The sequence below is a fragment of the Dermacentor andersoni genome, chromosome 1, assembly GCF_023375885.2.
Source record: "Dermacentor andersoni chromosome 1, qqDerAnde1_hic_scaffold, whole genome shotgun sequence".
In the NCBI taxonomy this organism is placed as follows: domain Eukaryota; kingdom Metazoa; phylum Arthropoda; class Arachnida; order Ixodida; family Ixodidae; genus Dermacentor; species Dermacentor andersoni.
Window position 1 is genome coordinate 298,343,985 of NC_092814.1, and position 19,704 is coordinate 298,363,688.

Genomic DNA, 19,704 nt, shown 5'->3' on the forward strand with positions numbered 1-19,704 from the left:
GTATAAAGATGAACCGAGAAATTTAAAGTGAAGGAAGTTCGGTTTTATTTACTGCTTTCGCTGTAAATATAGTGCAGTAATGAAGCAAATAGGCATGTCGTTGACCTCATACGTAAATTCAAAAGAAAGATGCCATTCACAAGATTGATGAAGAAGAAATAGCTTCAAAGGAGAATCTGTTCTGAGTTTACATTGAGTATTAGACTTTTTATGTTCAGAGTAGCATGCATGAATCAGTATTTATGAGGTTTTCATGGAAATGTGCATATAAATATACAGACAAGAGAGCCTTTGATATTATTGGGACGGCCGGCTGCATGGCTGCGCCGCTGTGCCGCCATCTCCACCATCTGGGCCTGGCTCCTGCGCCCGTGCCACTCGCAGCCAACCAGGAAGTGGTTCAGTAGGCCTGGGGCTTCGGGCAGTAAAGGTTGTCTCTGGAATGGCTCTTGCACCCTGTGTCGTCTCTGAGAGCCTCAGCTGGCGATTGGCTCTGAAGTCACGGTCCAGAGCCCACAATATATATGTTGGAGTCTTTGTGTTTAACAGAGAATAATACAGCTTCTGCAAGCACAAGTACATGTGGTGAAGAAAATGTGCTTTGTTGATGCATACCAAGAAGGCCTGCCTCGGCACTCGCATTTCCTCCTATGCAAATGTAGGAGACGGCTGTAGTAAAGCCAATATGCTCGAAGGAAACATTAAAATTTTATGTATACCATAGTCGCGGATCCCCTTCTGTGGCAATGAAGGCAGGACTATGGAGGCAAAGCGCGCGTGCAAGTGAGACCGCTCCTTAAGAAAAGCCCAACAGTCTCATTCACTTTAAGCTGGCGAATAGAAAACAAACACTTTAGTTACGAAAGCGAAACAACACGAAATACAGCCCTCGGTGTTAACTGACTCATTTTTCGGTTTTTCCCTTTACCATTTGGATAAATGCGAAACCGCAGCACGTGGCAGCTACGCTGATTCGCCAGTACCTGTTCCAAGAAACCGAAAAAGCTGCCAAACAAAGTCGCAATACTTGACGCAGTAACACGTCTACAAAAGCTCTGCCCCTCTAGTTTTAGTTTCATTGCAATAGAAAGCTGTTCTCCAGTATAATGCACTATCTCGAAGGACTGCACGGAGCTTTATTCAGAAAGTAGCATGTTGTCAGCGGAAGAGCATGCATAGGTACCACACAATTTGTGTTCAGCACGTCAACTATGAAAGGTGACGATTCAAAATTAATTTCAATCGGGTCAAACGAAAGATATAAGCAGTTTTTTAGCAATTCCTTGAATACAATTTCATTATTCTCCCACTATGAACAATGTAGAAGCTTTCTGAAAAGGAGGCTTCTGATATGCATATATTAATAAGAAGATTTTATTAGTCTTTTTGCATGGCACATTTAGTTGATATCTTGGTGATAAGAAACAAAAGAAAATGTAAAGTTTGGCTCACTCTTGCCTTCATCTGTATGATGCTTCTACTTTGGATTAAGGTTCTATTTACCCATCTTTTCGTGATTCTTTCTTTTGCCTTACATCTTTAAGTCTACACCCCTTGTCTGACACCACAATAACCATGCCACTAACTATAGATACTGCTATAGCTGGCAGCTCACGTTGCCATTTTTATAATGAATTTCATTAAATGCCTCCTTGCTGCTGTTGTTGTTTTGAGCGGGTAGTGCAAATTTGCTATCTGTGAGACTTGTGATGACGAACGACAGTTTGTCCTGTGCTGCGCTGACTTTTGGCAGCTCATTTCCTTCTTCCTTATCGGCCTTCTTCCGTCGACGCTCGAAGATAAGCTTGTCCAGCTTGCCTGTCGGTGCCTCGCAAAATATAAACAGCAGGTAACTGAGCAGGTAGCTCCAAACGAGCAGAGTGAAGAAGAAGGACACCTGCAAGGAATGCAAGGACAAAGACTCTTTGTGTTAGTTTTGTTGTTCTGCTATTTTGCAATAGGGCAGACAACATAACTGGCTATATAAGCACGTGAAAAAAGTAATGTAAGGGAATCACTTTGTCAACTTCTCAGAACTGTAGAAGGTAGATACACCTTGAAATCGAGGACAGGAATCACTACCACCAAGAGCTGTTGTCACAACACAGTAAGGATTGTCTTTCTGGTTTATGAAACTCGAAACGCAAGATGGAAGAGTGGTTCAAAATCATCACCATTACGGTAAATAGTTCCAGAGAGGAGTCTTCCGACAGCAATGCATTCACGCGAATGTAACCAAAATGTTTCCCGTCAATGTTCACACTTACAATGCAGCGAACCCGTTCTATTAAGCTGCCCTAAGTTTGAACAGCAATGATATGATTTGAAAGCAACGTTGGTGACCCTTGATAATCGTCCTTTCAGCTTAGAAAAGTCGCTTGGGCCATGGGATAAGACATCATTATATCGCTCAGCTCTGAAAGCTTTATTAACATTCTTTAGTGAAAGTGGCATTGTATCAATGTATTAACACTTTGTACGTCCTTTGTGTGTTATTGTTCTGTCGCAGAACTCTGTGTTAGTTACAGACTGATTTATGTGCTGCTTTCTTTCTTATATTGGGTGTTGTCGTTAAGCATGTTTAAAAAATGTGCTTTATCCGTACCGTCCTTTGTTTGTTTCTTTATATCATCTCATGTTATCATCCTTTCCTCATTGATTGGTCTACTGTTTGCGGAGAAGACGCCGACACAACAGTTGGCCATATTTCCAATTACATATCGCAATAAATAACTCACTCACACCTTATCACTCCTGATAAGCGCTAGTTCAATCGAGTTTGATGAATTATGCTTACTCTGGCTAGCGAACTCTCTCAAACGCGATCACGCCCGCTCGGATGGACAAACGTACTGCCGAGCTATGCCTTTCTGAATCCAGCGCGCGAGGCTAAATTTAGTTTCGATTGCGTGATGTACGGAGCCACATCCATGATCGAGCTATGACTCCTTTTCTCTATACAAGGATACCAAAGTAAGGGGCATGCCATTTTGTCACGCAAGAGGAAGCTTACAGGTTAAATTATGATACAGGGTATACTACGGTTTTATACTAGCATGACATGTAGTGTAGCACAGCGAAAACAAGGACAAAAAAGAAAGGAACACTACACCCGCCGTGGTGGTGTAGTGGCTTTGGAGTGGCGCTTTGGAGTCCCGACTGCGGCGGCCGCATTTCGTTGGGGGCTAAATGCAAAGAAGCCGTGTATAGGGTGCACGTTAAAGAACTCTAGGTGGCCGAAAGTAATCTGGAGTCCTGCGCTACCGCTTGCCTCATAACCATATCATGGTTTCCGCACGTAAAATCCCACCATTTAATCTGCAATTCAGGAAATGGAACACGGACAAAAGCGCTTGCGTCTGTGTTCTGCTTCTTCCTGCGTCCTTGTTTTCACTGCGTTGTTCCGTGATGATCAACCAAGTCCACATCGCCACTCTCAGTGGCTGATTTGGCAATCGTGCTCGCTCTCTATTCGTAGTGGGCCCACCATGGTCAAAGGCGGTGGGCGCCAATTGGCATCTCTCTGTGTTGCTGTCCGTGTCTCTCCACACCATTTATGAACCCTACGTGTCGAACGCGGGGACGCGAAACCCGAGCAACCGTCAAATTTCTGCAATAAATTTTATATTTGTAGGCCTTATGACTCTTGGTGAGCACATGTTTGAGTTTTACTGTGATTGAGTGAGCTCTCTCAAACGCAACAACTCACGCCGTGATCGACAAACATACTGCCGAGATACTTCTCTCTAAAAGCGTAGCGAGAGGCTAAATTGAGCTCTGGTTGCGTCATGCGTTGCGCGACAACGGCTCCATCTCTGCACGCGGCACATTCATGAGCGAGTAATGGCTGCTTTGCTCTGCAAAACGGTACCAAAGTAAGCGCGCATAGTACGGTTTCAAAGATATAAACGATAATAGTATAACAAGGTTTCGTTACAGGCGGTTTTAGCAAGCGACCCCTAGACCAAACTGCTCACGCCAAAAGCGTTTGATTACAATTGACATGTTGATGGCGCAAATTTTAGAAGTGGTATTCCTGGTCATCAGGCTGCTGTGTTACAGCCTAACAACCTTGTGGCTCGTACATTACGCGCAAATATGTAGATTCAACCAGTATGGAAATTGACGGCTCTAAAACTTACCACGAAGAAATGCGAAAAGAACAACCGCTCCCGAGCGATGTGCAGCGAAAGTTGCAGGAAGGGCAGGTGGATGATGTACACGCCGAAGGTCAGCCTGCTGAGGGGTGTGAAGGCACTCCACGAAAGGAACGTGCCCACAAAGCCTGCATGACAAAAATAAAAATAAAAATCTGTGATCCACTTGTTCTGTGCACCTGGATAAAGAATGAAAAATGCTGGAATGTTTTCCAGCTGTTCAAGTGCTCGCTTCAGTTCCAAACAGCGCTCGAAATTTTAGTTATATATACTCAGGTGTTTTTTTTTCGGCAGCTAAAAGCTTTGGTTAATTGGTTCAATATTAGGAACGATAAAGCGGCACGAAAGGTATGAATAAGATCAAAACGTTGCACATACACATACAGACGATGGCTAACAGGGTATGGATTATTGCCTGTGTGTGTCATCGGCGCCCATGTCTTACATATTTCTTCCACCCATGTCTTTCGCGCTCCTATGCCATTCCTAATGTTTTTTCTGTCTCTTGGTAATCATGGTCCATCTGCTTTGTTAAAGCCTGCGCTCCCCTAGTTGAATTGACTGACGGAACAATGTTTTGACGTTTGTAAGAATTATTATTTTCGTTTCTCAGTTAGGCTGAAGGATGGGCAAGATAGCAGGGCAGAAACCATTAAGTTGGACTATGCGAGGATGAATTACTTCGTTTGTGTATTTTTTCACTTCTCCGTAACACGGTAAACTGGATCTAAGTCTGGAGATGATGCCTGCCAAGAACTATTTGTTTACTCTTCTGGCTGCTGCTGCCATGTTGCTCAGGAGCTTTAATTAGAACATCGCGGTTTTAAGCATTACTATATTGCGAACTGATACAAATTGTGGTAAACCTGAGCCTGTCATGCACTGTGAATTTAGGAAAACATTGAAAATCATATCCCAATGCAGTACCATTATTTAGCCAAACGCGGTCGAACGACGTACTTTCTACTGCGGCTTCGCCGTGATTCCATATCGCGCTTCAAGGGTGCCCCAACACGGGCCGAACCATTAAGAAAAGGTCGTTCGAGATACGAAGACCGAACCAAAGCTGTTCTGTGAACCCAAGTCTTCCACCAGCTGAGTTATTTTTACCCCGTCATCTCTAATTCACTAGTTAGCCGAAATTAATTACAGCCAATTCAATAATCACTGGTATAATGTATAATACATAAGTTGGTATACCAAATTGTTCGTCGCACTCTGATCTATATATTTATACATATATACACTTACACATATATATACACGATACGACACCACGCAGAGCAGCCCATAGCGTCAGCGAACTAAAAACAGTGTGTTGATAGAAAGTGCATGTAGTTTTCCCCTGTTTTCTTGTCGTTTCCCCAAACTGTGAAGCCCAAAAATGAAATGAGCACACCAACCACAGATTTAGTTGCCATTTGCCATTTAATTCTGCCTGGCGTTTACGTTTTGTTTAATAACAGCGACAACGACGACAACCTAAACCACAGCAACAACAGCAACAATACTAGTAATAGTAATAATATTAAAATCTGCACGTTTTTTATAAATAAAGGTCAAGAAGCTGTAATAAATTCCTGGCACTTGTAATGGAGCACAATTCGGGCCCCAGACGCCGTATTCATAGAGCTGTAAGGCGAAGAGAAAGAAAGAACCATTTGGGTCAGCACGTCAGCACAAGAGGTTATTCCACAGGTGAAATCATATAGTATTCTATATATACATACATATATATATATATATATATATATATATATATATATATATATATATATATAATAGAAAAAGAGAGTACGACGTACGTTGAATTAGCGCAGTATATTGCACTGACGTTTCGGCTGGTGGACCAGCCCTTGTTAAAGTAGCTTGACAAAGGCGGGTCCACCAGCCGAAAGGTCAGTGAAATACTCTGTGCTCATTCAACTTACGTCATACTCTCGTTTTCTTCATTTTACTACCGAGGCCAGCGTGATTTTCTTAGCCACAACTATATATATATATATATATATATATATATATATATATATATCTATATATATATATATATATATATATATAGGGCGTCCCAGCTAACTTTAGCCCTATAGTTAAAAGGAGGCAAATGCCACGTAGCTGGACAGAACAAAGGTTATGTTGTTTGCCGTCGCTTGGAGATACTGAAATTCTCTGTGTTATTCCGCCTAATCAGATAGATAGTCCTAATGCATTAAGCAAATTCTCAAATATTATAAGTGCATGAAAAGTGTCAATGAGAAAATTGTAGAGTGATTTGAAAACAACTGACTGGTCAACCCGACCCTGCGAAAGCGGATGGTCGGCGAAGCTGTTTCCAAACCAATCAAAGGCCGTCCATGGGGATATGAAATGTTTTATTGTCCTGCCTAGTCTTAGCACGACACCGTTGTTGAGCATTGCAATTTTGCACTCTTCAACGCTCATCGCATTCACGCTGCTCTTCGGGAGTCTTAACTTTGCGTGGTCTACCCAAAGCGGTCTTGCAATGAACTGAATGAGTTGCTAGGCAGGTCTTCCTTTTATATATGAAGTTTTGCGACGCCACTCACTGATTCGCATGCTGCTGTTGCCCGTTTCCCACCGGAGCAGCTTATGCGAGCGTAATTTTTGCCGGGAAACACACGTGGGGAGAAGTAACGTGCCTCGCATTGTTCACAGGCGCCTTGCCATCCATCATGCGGTTTTGACGCTTTAGGCTCTTCTTTATTGAAATGAATACTGAGATGTGTGTTGTATGCCTGATTCCAAAGGAGATATGCACTTCTTTTCGGTTCTTTTTTTGCTGACGGACACGAAAAATTTCGTCCAATTAGAAGTTAACAGCTTCGCTGTAGAACTCCTGATACAGCTTTCTGTTGCTCGATACGTGCTACATAAAAGTGTTTTTCCGAGCGTGAAGGAAGCGCGCCAATACACGCAAAGTGCCTCGAGCGGCCAGTCGCGCGACGATTTCGTGTGCATTTCCGGCTTCTTTCACGCTCGGAAAAACATTTTTATGTAGCGCGTATTGAGCAACAGAAAGCTGTATAGGGAGTTTTTCATGTCGCTCTACAATTTTCTCATTGACACTTTTCATCTAACTATAATATTTGAGAAGTTGACGCATTGATTAAGCCTAATTATCTAATTAGGCGGAATGAAAAAAGAAATAAATTGAGTATCCGCAACCGACAGCAAACAACATTACCTTTGTTCTGTCCAGCTACGTACATCTTCATATACTTAATCTCTGGCTAAATTTAGGTGGAACACCCTGTGTGCGTATATATATATATATATATATATATATATATATATATATATATATATATATATATATATATATATATATATATATATATATTCTCACATGAATAGCAGATATGTGGAGCTATCTAATGATATATCACATATAATATTAAGCCAACCACCAAAGCTACTTTTTTGACCTTGAACACGACGCTTTTTGAATACATATTCAATTTTTAGTTATTTTTCAGGCGATCTGCTGAACCTTCAGGGTTTCAAATATTTTTCGGCTATAGTATGTCAACCGGGCTACCATTCTATATTTAATGTGTGGCTTCTGGATTTTGCCGCATTGCAAGAAAAAAATGCCCACTTTGCAATTTTACCGGCTTTTTCCGGTGCCCAAGGCACCCAAAGTATTCAAACATTTGATATATTGCTTATTTTGTCATTCACATGACTTCATTGTCTTGCTATATAACCATTTGAATGGCTGGGTCATACAATGTGCTTTTGAAAAAATAAAAAATGTTGATTGATGCGTTCCGGCTCAGCTGTGTACAAACTAAAAGTTTTCGCCAAAATACTAGAACATTTTTGGGAAGAAACGAGTAGAATGAGTGTTGAACTTCAGGAAACATGTAGAAAAGTTTTTCAACTATGTCTGTGGCGGTCCGAAAAAAAAAAAAAGGCTGGTTGATTTGGCGTGGATGACCCTTCTAAATGATGAAATGACGGCAGCATAGGCGCCTCGCACAAAGGGTTGCAAACAATGGCTCTTACCTCCTCTCCCCGTGGCGCACGCGAAGGTGATCCAAGCCCAGCATAAGGACCATAGTATGCGGTCGAAGAACGCTATGGATAACTTTCCGGACTCAGTGGTGGGGTCCTTTGCCTGGTACCAAGGCACCTTCATAAAGATGCAGCACAAGCCGCAGGCGATGGCGACGCACCAGGCTGCTGTCTGGACAGCCTGAGAATGCGGTTCCGTATAAATTGAAGGTGGAGAACATGGGCCGAATTCACAGGAGAGTTCGTTATTACTCTTTTGTCATAGGTTGAACCCTGCGGCTATAATAGTGAGTTTGTGGTCGCGATTGGCCAAGACGTGTTTGTACGAACCTCTCTTGCGTACGAACAGCTTTGTGAATGCAAGCCCAATACCTGCATTGATAAAACTTATCTGAAGTAACAACGCTTCCAGATTGGCCGGCGTTCGGCCACCAGAAACCCTCAATAGAGACTGAGGCCCTTGCCCTCTATAGCGATGACCAAACGCAGTCGCAAGGCTCCTGCGCAAAATGATTAGCGTGAATATGGGCCCTAGGTGTTCAGAAATATGCATCGTCCGACTTCTCTTGTCTATAGGTTGCAGAAACGCACGCCTGCACGCACACAGCAAGAAAACAAAAACCAATGACTGCGCTTAGTTTTAACGCAGTTTTACTCATCGCCAAGCTGCCACAGAGCTTACAAGAGGAAGTACGTAAGTTATAATTGTACATTACACATAGTGTAACGGTGTAGCGGCCTAAGGCAAACGAATTTGTAATGAACCTAAACGCGGGTATAGGCGCAAAAGCTGCGTTCCTTAAGTTATGCTTAAAGAATGATATTTGAAAAAAGAATCGTAGAATAATACAAAACGCAACTTTAATAAATAAAGCGGTGTAGGTTGCCGAGTATCGCTAGCAAGTAGTCCTGGGGCCGAATTCACAAAACTTTTCGTTCGCAAGGGCTCTGGCCAGTGGACTTCGCTAGTGACATCTGGAGCACCAGGCTTGACTGGAATTTTTCTTACCAACAATTCCAATTTACAAGCCTTTTATGAATAGGGGCCCTGATGCTTCCCTGGCTCAGAATAAAGCATAGCTGTTGCTCGTGAGTATCATCGCATGCACTGTGGAAATTTGGAAATAATTTTATATCTATGAATGTGTCCTTCATTCATTCATTCGTTCAATCATATTACCCTTAGGGCCATTCGGCATTACACAGAGTGGCTGGCACGTTAGGCGTACAATAATATACATATACATAAATCAGTAGAAAAGATATTCTGTTAGAAATCACAGTGTATAAGACATCAAAATAAACAGAATAACAAAATTGGTCGAGATCTATCTCACCATGACTGTCGACGGTAATGCGTTTAGCATTGAATCAACATATTGACAGGCCATATTGCCACCGTCGAAACGAGCTATGTGTAAGGAGCGTGCTGCAGTGGGATTTCGTTTTCCCGCTTCCCTAAGGACACACGGTGCCCCGCCATGAAGCCTGCGCGTGGCCCCCGAAATGCATGGCGCGCCGGTGCGTGTGAAGGCTGAGCAACACGTCATGCGACAACCGGGCTCCTCTCTCGAGCTTCTTTCTGGACACGCTGCGCCATCTAGTGGCACTGCCGAGAAGAACGCGCGTGGCCCCCGAGACGAGAAGCGTAGCGCACGGTTGCCTGCGCACGCTGAGAATTGTACACTCGCCTGCAGCACACTCAATGTCACATACTCAGTGTCCAAAGTTGGCGAGAAGTTAGTTGAAGAGCGGCACGTACTCAGTGCCTTCATGGCACAGCTCGATGAAGTGTTCGCGTGAACGGTGTTCATTGAAAGCGGCACATACCCGTTGAATCTGTGGCGCAGCCTGCTAATGCGTCGGCTTGCTGTCCTTCAGGGACCCTTGTGACGTGGGTTCGATTCCGCTCAGCATAAGTGAAATTAAAGGGGTGTTTCGGCATTGTAGAACGGCACATTCCCAGTCGCACATACGTAGTTGCCCAAGCAGGTGTCAAAGACGCTTATTCATTCACGATGTTTTAGAGTGAAGCTGTATATGGCAAGCCGATTCGTCCATCCGCCTGTACGCATGCACATGCGCAAAAAGAAAGCGAAAGAGAGGCTCGCGATTGGCTGCACCAGTAGTGACGTCGTTGCTCTCCGTCGCAGCTGAGCATGCAGTAGCTTCTCTCTGGCTCCGAAACGGGTAGGCCACGCGTCATTCGTACTCTTGAGGAGCAGGCAGCTTTCGATCAGCAAAACCGCGAGCAGAAGCGGGAACGAGCTCGTCTACGCCATGCCGATGCTGCAGCTGGGGCACAAGAACAGGCTCGTGCAGCCGAGCGCAAGCAGCAACTTCGTACCCAGGATCCGGCAGCCTTACCAAGCTGTCGTTCAAGGAACCGTCGGGATTAACCCAGTGATAAACAGCGGGGCCGCGCGTTTTAGCTTTGGTGGTTAACCATTTGCACGGAGTGCTTGGGAGGTGATTTTTTTTCTTTATTTCCTTCATTTCGTTATGGCTAACTGAAAAGGAGCCTGTTCGAGGGCGCTGCTTTGTGATGCGGATGAGAGCGGGGAAACGGTTGGATACAAACATACATAGATACATATAGCCTTCGGAAAGTGCAAGAAGTAACTTGAAAATACTAATGCATTAATAAATGTGCAATGAAATAGGAAGCTGTAAGTACTGTTAGTAAAAAAAATAACTAATCCGTTTGCTCACAAGATTACCTTGTTAAATTCTCATGTAGCGGTACATCATATGCAAATGTACATTATATGACAATCGAATAAGCCACGAATATGTACTCACCTTAGAAATCTTTTTCTGTTTAAGCTCTGCGACGAAGAAAAACGTCATGCAGCCTGCGAAGTAGCACACAGCGTGGTAGAATGGATAGAAGTAGTAGTGGTAGCCAGTCTTCAAGAAAGTTCTGTTTTGAGAAAACAAACAGCACAATGAATTAGTCGTTCAGCAAGTTCCTGCACTACGAAACTACTTCCAGGGCACAGCCGCAACTGACAGGGTTCAAAGTCATGGCTCTGCCCAAGGCAACATAGTCGCCTATGACGCATCTAAGCACGCCGCCCTCAGTCTGAGTATTTGCAAGGTCATGTTATTCAAATGAGTAACATTTATGACCGTGAGATCAAGAATCCGGGCAAACACGCGAGCCTTGATACCACCTTACATCATCGGGGTTCCCCCTGGTTTGTGCCGGCTTGAGAAAGTACTGCTGTGGTGCATCCGAACTGGATGCGCTGTCACTCCGGATTTCCTTCCATTCTGGAGAGGAGCCCGAAGCCGAATTCCTCAAACATGTATACATTAATCAGGCCCAGCAGGCCAAGTGGATGTGCACCAATTCATCTGGCCATGTCGGCGAATGCGGGCGGACCACCTGCGCTGTTTTTCGGAGGTAGGGATACGGGCATTGGACCCAGAAGCCAACCTGACGTGTACCAGCTCAGACCCCTGTACCAGGAGCCTCTTGGACTTTATACATGCCGCCAGCTTACCCGGCCAGCTTTATTTCCTTTTTCATTTTCTTTGCCTTTCCTAGGCCCGCGAACCCTTCCTATATTAGAGGTAAGCAAGAGCACCACCACCAACAACCACTTGTGCCATTCTCCGCCATTTTCTTTTTCGTTTTTTTTTTTTTCACTTCGTCCTCGAGCATCGAACATCGAATCGAGCATCGACCCGAGCATCGACTTTTATAATGTTCAAGCAGAGCACTTGCCCTTATTTCGTGAGAACATGTACGGAGCGTGTTTTCAAGAGTTCAATTCGAAGCTGAAAGGTTGTGAAAGAATCTATGTATGAAGGCCTTCCAACTTAAGCTTCGTTTTTGTGTGTGCGTGCGCGCGCGTATGTGTGTGATGTGTGTGTTATGAAGTTCATTGCTCGTATTCACAAAATATAGTTCATAAGTTACAACGGAGAACAAGTGCCAGCCAGTCGTGACAGCAAACTTATTATTAGCGAAAATGAATAGCCAATGATCGCTCGTATCAAGCGAAGAATGTCGACAATTCGGTCGCTGAAGTTTTGCACGGCAGTTCCCATATAATGTAATTGGCTTTAAAGGGAGGAAGAAATTTCACGTCAGATTACTGCAGCTTTTTAGATTAGCTTCCTTTCATGAGTACAATGGCGCATAAAAGTGTCGAGGAATGGAGAGAACGAGGAAGGCGTGACGTGGGTGGGTGTGCCACATCTGTGAAGGCCCCATTGAAAGTCACCTATCGGTGGATTCCAGAATCACAACCGGTCGGGCAAAGGTCTGACCACCCCGTAGAGGGCGAAATAACAGCTGGTACCTGTAATTAGCTGTTCTCTTGCGTCATTCTCACGAAAGATGTAATATGACAACTGAAGCAAAGTGCATGCAAAAGATGCGGTGATTTGCAAGCTTGTATGGTTTGCGCCACATTGGCACATTGACGTTATAGCGGTCACATACTAATCGGCTCCACCCCCTTTCTCCTTTTTTCTTGATCGCTTCATGGTCATAGAACAAAGCAGTTGAAGTAGTTGAAGTCACTCACGTTAGTGACTCGGTCACTGGTAGGATGAACGGTGTCATTTCGTTTCCGGCAACCTGCCACGTTGCGACGGAACAGGCTATGAGGGACAGCAGGCCAAAGGCAGCCACGGCAAACCTTGGGCGACTGTAGAATAAAAAAAAAAAATATTTAACTTGTTTATTTTCGTGCATGTGCAGCAGCCGGTGTAGAAAACCAGAGCAGGTCTTGAATGCCTTTTTGCTTTGCCTGCAGTAGATTTTCTGGCGAGAGTACTACATTGTAAGCTCCACTTATCTTAGTCTGTATTCTTTCCAAAACTACGGCACTTTGCTAGGAGAGTGTCTTGCGCGTTCGGATAAGGTTAGAGTGTTTGTTAAGTTGTGAGACTCCAAACATGTGACGGAACAGGGTATAATAAACACAGTTGGAAGTTGGCGCCCGTGTGCGTCTGCTGTATGTGTGCTTCCGGTCACTCCTGTCCTCGTCTTTGTTTCGCGCCGCTGGCGCACCGTTAGAAATGTGTTAATACGAGATATCAGCGCCATATCCCAATGGCCTCTACACAGTTAGTTGTTAAGGACAGCGTATAGCCAGCGACGACCTATACCGCACCAATCGGTGAACACGACTAATGAGGGTGAGTGTTTATTCGCCGCTGGCTCCGGCACTTACTTGCTTCTAAGCTCTGAATGCAACTGTTCATTCCGCACCGTTTCGCGACGGTCAATGGCGATGCATAAACACGGACTGTAACTAAAATTAAATGGTTGCGTCATTGCTGTAACATGCTGCAATATATCGGGTTCAGAAGTGTACCACGAACCACAAAGACGCTGCGAAAAAAAAAGGGATCCCATAACGTCCAAGTCGCGAAATTCGGACACTGTATAGAAAGGGGCTTCGATTATGAAATTGCATTAATGTCTGCACCTAAAGTGGCTCTTTACTTACTTCTTCAAGAGGATGAGCACTGGCAAGCTAACGAGGAAGAATTGGAAGTCCAGGGACAGATACCATAGATGACCCAACACAGGCTGCAAAGAAAAAAAAAAAAACGTTTTAACGTTATTTTTTTAAATAATAAAAAAAGCTTACAGGCACACAGGCCAAAGCTGCTGGCCGCGGTGCGTTTAAGGTATGTGTGCGTTGTTAGAAAACAGGAAGAGGACGAATTGCGCAGAACCCTTTTATGGAACGCTGTCGGTGTGCATGCGAGAAAATTCGAACGAAGACTCGTGACATTATCCTACAGCAAAGACAGGAGCGGACACGTTTTGGACATCCTCACTCCGATTTGAACAGCCAACAGGAGAGAGACTGGCGTCGTATTCTGACGAATACATAGCCCAACCTGTACCACCTACACAGAATACACCCCACGAGGTTCACTGACGAGTGCCCGTGGCACACAGACACATCCACACTAAAACACATCAGATGGGAGTGCCCCAGGAGGCCTCCGCACATAGACAGCCCCATATATACACCAACATCCACTAATGAGGAATAGGCATGGCTTGCGGACGAGGGTCGGGAGAGCTCTTCTGGACCAAGCCCAGCGAGCCGCGCGTGCCAGTGGGGCCCTGGAATAGGGGCCCCAACCATCGTGCTTTACTTTATTTATATTCAATAAACTTTATACTCACTCACTCACCCACCTGAAAACTGTTACGCAAACATCTGCACACGTATATAACGTGTTTATCCTATATCGAGTCGTTCCGGTAATGTCATTGTTTGTTGCCCAGCAGGAGACGATGTATAGTAATGGACGAAATATAGAGTCGCGAGCAAGAGTTTGGAGAACACGACATCACCAAAAATTAAAAAAAAATATTCTTGCACAAAATCAAATTTTCTTGAGGCCACAAACGCAGTTTGCTAATAAATAAATATAAATAAATAAATAAATAAATAAATAAATAAATAAATAAATAAATAAATAAATAAATAAATAAAACATTTCGTGGCACGTCCCATCGGTCCTTGAACTTTTGCGCTCTGGTGTGCTTGCGCAATTCCAAATTTCATATACCTTTCGCGACGAGGTAGTCATTGACTCATTCTGTGCTTGCGATCATGTTTACTACGGGCTGAGCTGACCTCTTACAATGCGAGTGCATCTTTCGTGAGTTTTGGGAAGCCCCTGACGAAGGCGAATTACCTTTATCGAATTGTCAGCTACAGCTTGAGGCTTCTCTCGTTCACTAGTGCAACAAGGTGTCAAAGCAGCATTGTTCTATTAGCCTAAATGGTGGGTGGGCACTCGTGCAGTTTGGGACCTTGATGACGGGGGTGTTACAAATGATATACAGAGTGTTTCCCGTAATTTGAGTCAAGCATTAAAAAAGAAGTGGTTAACCGCAGCTGGGTGAAACCAACGACATATGGTTTACCGTCATGTGGGGCTTCTCAAAATATATATTTTTTATTCCGCCTGATTAGCTAACTAACTGTGCTCAATTATTAAACATTTTTAATTGTCAGTTTCGGACCAAGGGCGTTTCGTTGCATTGTATAGGAAGTTCCGAAACGAACGATACATTTTTTTGTGGTAACGTAGGTGCTGCGTGGTAACCTTTTTTGGCTTTTAAAGAAAGCCAGCGAAATAAGAAATAAATCCACGTGAATGCGCTCATCCGCTATCGTATTGCAGCGCTCTCAACCGTGATTCGTGCCTATCGCATATGATGGACGACGGCGCTTCATTTCCGTGGGCCACCGTCAAAGATGCTGACGTACTCTGAACCCGACGACTAGAGCCGGGGCCGCTGACTTCACAACGGTCCGCGTGCACGGTTCTTTCGCTCGGTGGACGGTTGAGAGCGCTGCAATACGGTAGCGCCTGAGCACAGTCATGTGGTTTTATTTCTTATTTCGCGGGCTTTCTTTGAAAGCCGAGAAAGAACACCACGCAGCATGCACACCCGTGAGCAAAAGTATACGGACCACAGTGTAGCCGAAAAAAAAAGAACGAATTTCTTGGCGATTAACACGCATATACGGAAACTGACGAGTGCGCCCGAAAATTCGTAATGCCACGTTTAGACTGCAGTCTCTAATTTCAAGTTGCATTCACAGACAGAGGAGAAAATCAGTTTTATCGCGCAATCCCCGGTCCGTATATACTTTTGCTCATGGTTGCACGTTGGCATAAAAAATTGAATCAGTCGTTTCTAAATCCCCTCTACAACGTAACGAAACGCACTTGGCCCAAACGTGAATATTGAAAATGTCGCATGATTGTATTTAGTTATTTAAGTAATTAAGCGGAATATAAATACTTAAAGCAAGGGGAAGCGGGCCAATCGCCGACGCCGTCACCACCCTCCTCATCCGGTCATCTGCTTTCACTGCGCTAGCTCTGTCCCACAGAAAGATTCTTCCCTTTCACATGCTCCTGGCCTCATTTCAGCTAATCAGATAAGATGAACATGTCAATGATAGGGAATTCTAGTCGCTTTGAGAGCAAACAAAAGTGACCTGCCATAAACGAGGAGAACGTTTGATTGGGCTGTTCAAACAATGCTGCGGGTCACCGCCTGATGCTTGCGTCGGTGCTTATGTACATTTGCCGTCAGGAGATTAAAATGAAATCAGAATGGATTAGTTCGACGTGATACGGCCCGTCATGACCCAATTTCCAAGCTCTTGTAGTAGTAGTAGTAGTAGTAGTAGTAGTAGTAATAACAATAAAAATAGTAATAATAATAATAATAGTAATAATAATAAGAATAAGAATAAGAATAGAAGGCTCGTACATTGCGGTCACACAAGACCAGCATCATGTGGCTGACAACAATCATGATTTCGAAGAAGATATTTTCCTAATGCGTCTTATTACCTATTACCATAAGGGGAGCCTACTGCAATAGTAAATTTTCACGCAAATCCGCCGTGGTTGCTCAGTGGCTATGGTGTTGGGCTGCTGAGAATGGAGGTCGCGGGATCGAATCCCGGCCACGGCGACCACATTTCGATGGGGGCGAAATGCGAGAACACTGCTTTACTTGGATTTTGGTGCACGTTAAAGAACCCCAGGTGGTCGAAATTTCCGGAGTTTTCCACTACGGCATGCCTCATAATCAGAAAGTTGATTTGGCACGTAAAACCCCATAATATTCTTTATTTTCACGCAAAGTTGTAGCTGTATCTGCATCCGAAGTTATTTGATATTGTCTGCAACGAACTATCCCGAACTTTGATATCTTTTTGTGCACTGTAAAAAATGAAATTGCATAATTTTCAAGGGTTTTGCATGCCAAAATCACGATATATATATGAGGCATGCCATAAGGGGGGGGGGGTCGAGAAGAGGGGGAATCCGGATTATTTTTTGCCACCTGGGGTTTTTTTATGTGCGCCTAAACGAAAGTACAGGAGCGTTTTTGCATTTCGCCCCTTTGAAATGCGGCCGCCGGGATGAAACGTTCGGTAGCGCAACGGCCACGTGGCTATACACTGTAAACGGAAATAACTCCGATGTGGGAGTATAACGCTTGTCCTATAGCGACCCCCCGGTTCGGAGTTTATTATGCTCCGTATGATCGGAGTAGAATTTTTACTCCGTGCGAGCGGAATTTGTACGTGAAATTATGGGAGTGATTTGTTCTATCTTTTCTTTCTTTTTTGCTTTGCAATGGACGGAGTTTTTTCGAGGTGCAACGGGAGTATAAAAAGAGGCATCACGTGAGTTCGCGCGAACATCTTTACATACAGAGGCTGCTGGTCAAATTTCGAAATATGCACACGAGACCGCGTCAAATTCGACGAAACAAGTCAATGAAAGCACATATATCATGACATACATAAACATTTCAGAAACGCCCAATGCAGAAATTTGAAACACATCCCACGTACACGCGATACTCAAGAAGCGACGGTGCCAGTTTATATAGCCACGATACTGTGTGCCTCGTAACCGCCTAGGGAGCAGCCGTGCTGTTTTCAGAATTACGACTCACATGCTCGTTCATACGAGATGTGCCTCTCTGATATTAACAGAATACCTTAATCAACATAAAACTGTTAATTCAGAATAGTGAGAGAAAAAAATTAATGGCGTAAATTTTCACAATTAGCATGCCATTCCATGAGTGCTGGAGCGACTTCGCACACTGCATGCGTTCGCGGCGAAAAAGTAGTGCGTTAGTTACAGTAAGCAAGAAAAATGTAAGTGCGTCAGCTTCATAGCAAAATTAAATTTTTGCGATATTGTGGTAGCGTAGCAACAAATTATTACGTGTGAGCATGACCCGCAGCAGCCGACGTAACACCGAAAAATGCGCAGTCATACATTTTATACACCGCACTACTTGCTCCGCGTCCGAGCAATATCTCTCGGTTGTGAAAAGGAGCTACATCGCTGATCTGTCGAGTGAATCCTTAAACTCGGAGCCAGCAGGCATGCGTCTAAATCAGTGTCTAGGATAGAGCGTAATGTTAATGCAATATCGGAAGCAACGACGTGACCAAAACCTACATGCGCGATAACAATTCGATGCACATCGCTCAATAAGAAGCTTTATTTACAGTACGCATACTTATGTCCTACCGTTTTTCTTCGGGTGAGAATATCCGTTCGCAGATACATAAAAACAGTTGCTTGCACTCCGATCTTTTTCACTGGCAACACAGCACCGCAACGAACTTCGGCTACGCCATTCATGTGCGACTAGCACGGATGTCGTCGCTCGAACAGTGGCTGCTGTTGCCATTGCTACGCGGTCCTTTCAAACATTGCACCAGACGTTGTCAGCATGTACCCAAAAGGGCATAAAAGTCGTATTTCGCGTAGTGAAGAACACAAGCCAGGGTCACGCAGCACGAAACCACAGTCAGAACCTGAGCCGACATCATGAGCCAGTGAGCAGCTTCGTGGTAGACATAAGCCTTTTTCTGCACTTTAAAACGTCGCTCTTGCATTCATCGTTGTCAGCAAAGTGATCCACGCTAACGTACTTGAAGCTGAAAATGAGCGAGCTGCAGGCATGCCTATAACACTTTCTGGAAGGAAATACGGGAAACAAATTGACGAAACGCTGTCACGGAACGACACTTCGCAAATGTAAACAAACCGTCAGCCATGAGCACTGCCGACTCCGCCGAATGCGCCCGGTCGCTGGCGAGGCGCACAGCCTCATGGGAAGTGCCACGTGACCAAACTCTTTCGGCGGAGGGGAGTTTTTTAAAATTCCCTGTCGGAGTTTTACGGGAGAACAAGATTTTTAAGCGGAGTAAAATCGCGTCATGTCGCCCTAATACTCCCGCAGCTAGCCAGCGGAGTGAAACGAGGGAATGGCGCTGTTTTGCTCCCATACATTGGAGTAAATAGTTGAGGAGGGGAGGTTTTAGGGCACATCACCTGTTAAAAACTCCCAGGTGGGTTTATTTTCGTTTACAGTGTACCGCGGCAGATGGCTGCTGTAAAGAAAGCTCTCGAGGTGGTAAACCGTGGCGCCACTACGCGCTTGTACAGGTTTGAATTTTACCTCTTTCGAGCGCATTGATTAATGAAACAGCCTTCACGCTGGCCGAAAAACAAGCAGAAGGACAGGGCATGCGGTATCGGCCAGACAGCCACGTAAGAAACATTGCCTCGAAAAGTCATAGGCGCGCGATATAAACTATGGCGATATAGGATCGCCGATAGAAAGGCTGTAAATTCTTTAATATGTATGTTTATACCCACGCTGCAAGCGTCATTTTTTAAAAATACACTTTAGGGTCGCTAAAGTCGGGACGCGCAAGCGCGTAAGGCTTTCAAGTTTTTCATACTTCGTAGGTTTTGTTCTGAGCCTGGAAATAGACCGGGGGGACATGTAGAAACTGGTTACAGTTTATCCTATAACTTTGCTGTTGCAATAAAATGGCCTCACGTAACTATGTTGTTACGTTATCACGTTATCGCATGGCTATGTCACATAAATATGTCGTGTCTTACGAACCGCCAGATGAGGTGCGATTCGCATCCACTAGAATATAACAAG

At 44.4% G+C, this 19,704-nt stretch overlaps 1 protein-coding gene across 1 annotated transcript in view; it reads right to left on the reverse strand.

Moving 5' to 3' along the window:
• Positions 1-1,352: 1,352 nt before the first annotated feature.
• The window catches only part of LOC126547700 (nose resistant to fluoxetine protein 6-like), a 69,464-nt gene continuing 51,112 nt past the window's right edge, over positions 1,353-19,704 (reverse strand). The window contains exons 10-15 of the mRNA XM_050195653.3: positions 13,667-13,749; positions 12,737-12,859; positions 10,998-11,118; positions 8,187-8,376; positions 4,143-4,285; positions 1,353-1,897 (exon numbers count right to left, since the gene is read on the reverse strand). Coding sequence (XP_050051610.1) covers positions 1,598-1,897; positions 4,143-4,285; positions 8,187-8,376; positions 10,998-11,118; positions 12,737-12,859; positions 13,667-13,749 — 960 coding nt within the window. The 3' untranslated portion in view covers positions 1,353-1,597. The remainder of the gene's footprint in view (positions 1,898-4,142; positions 4,286-8,186; positions 8,377-10,997; positions 11,119-12,736; positions 12,860-13,666; positions 13,750-19,704) is intronic.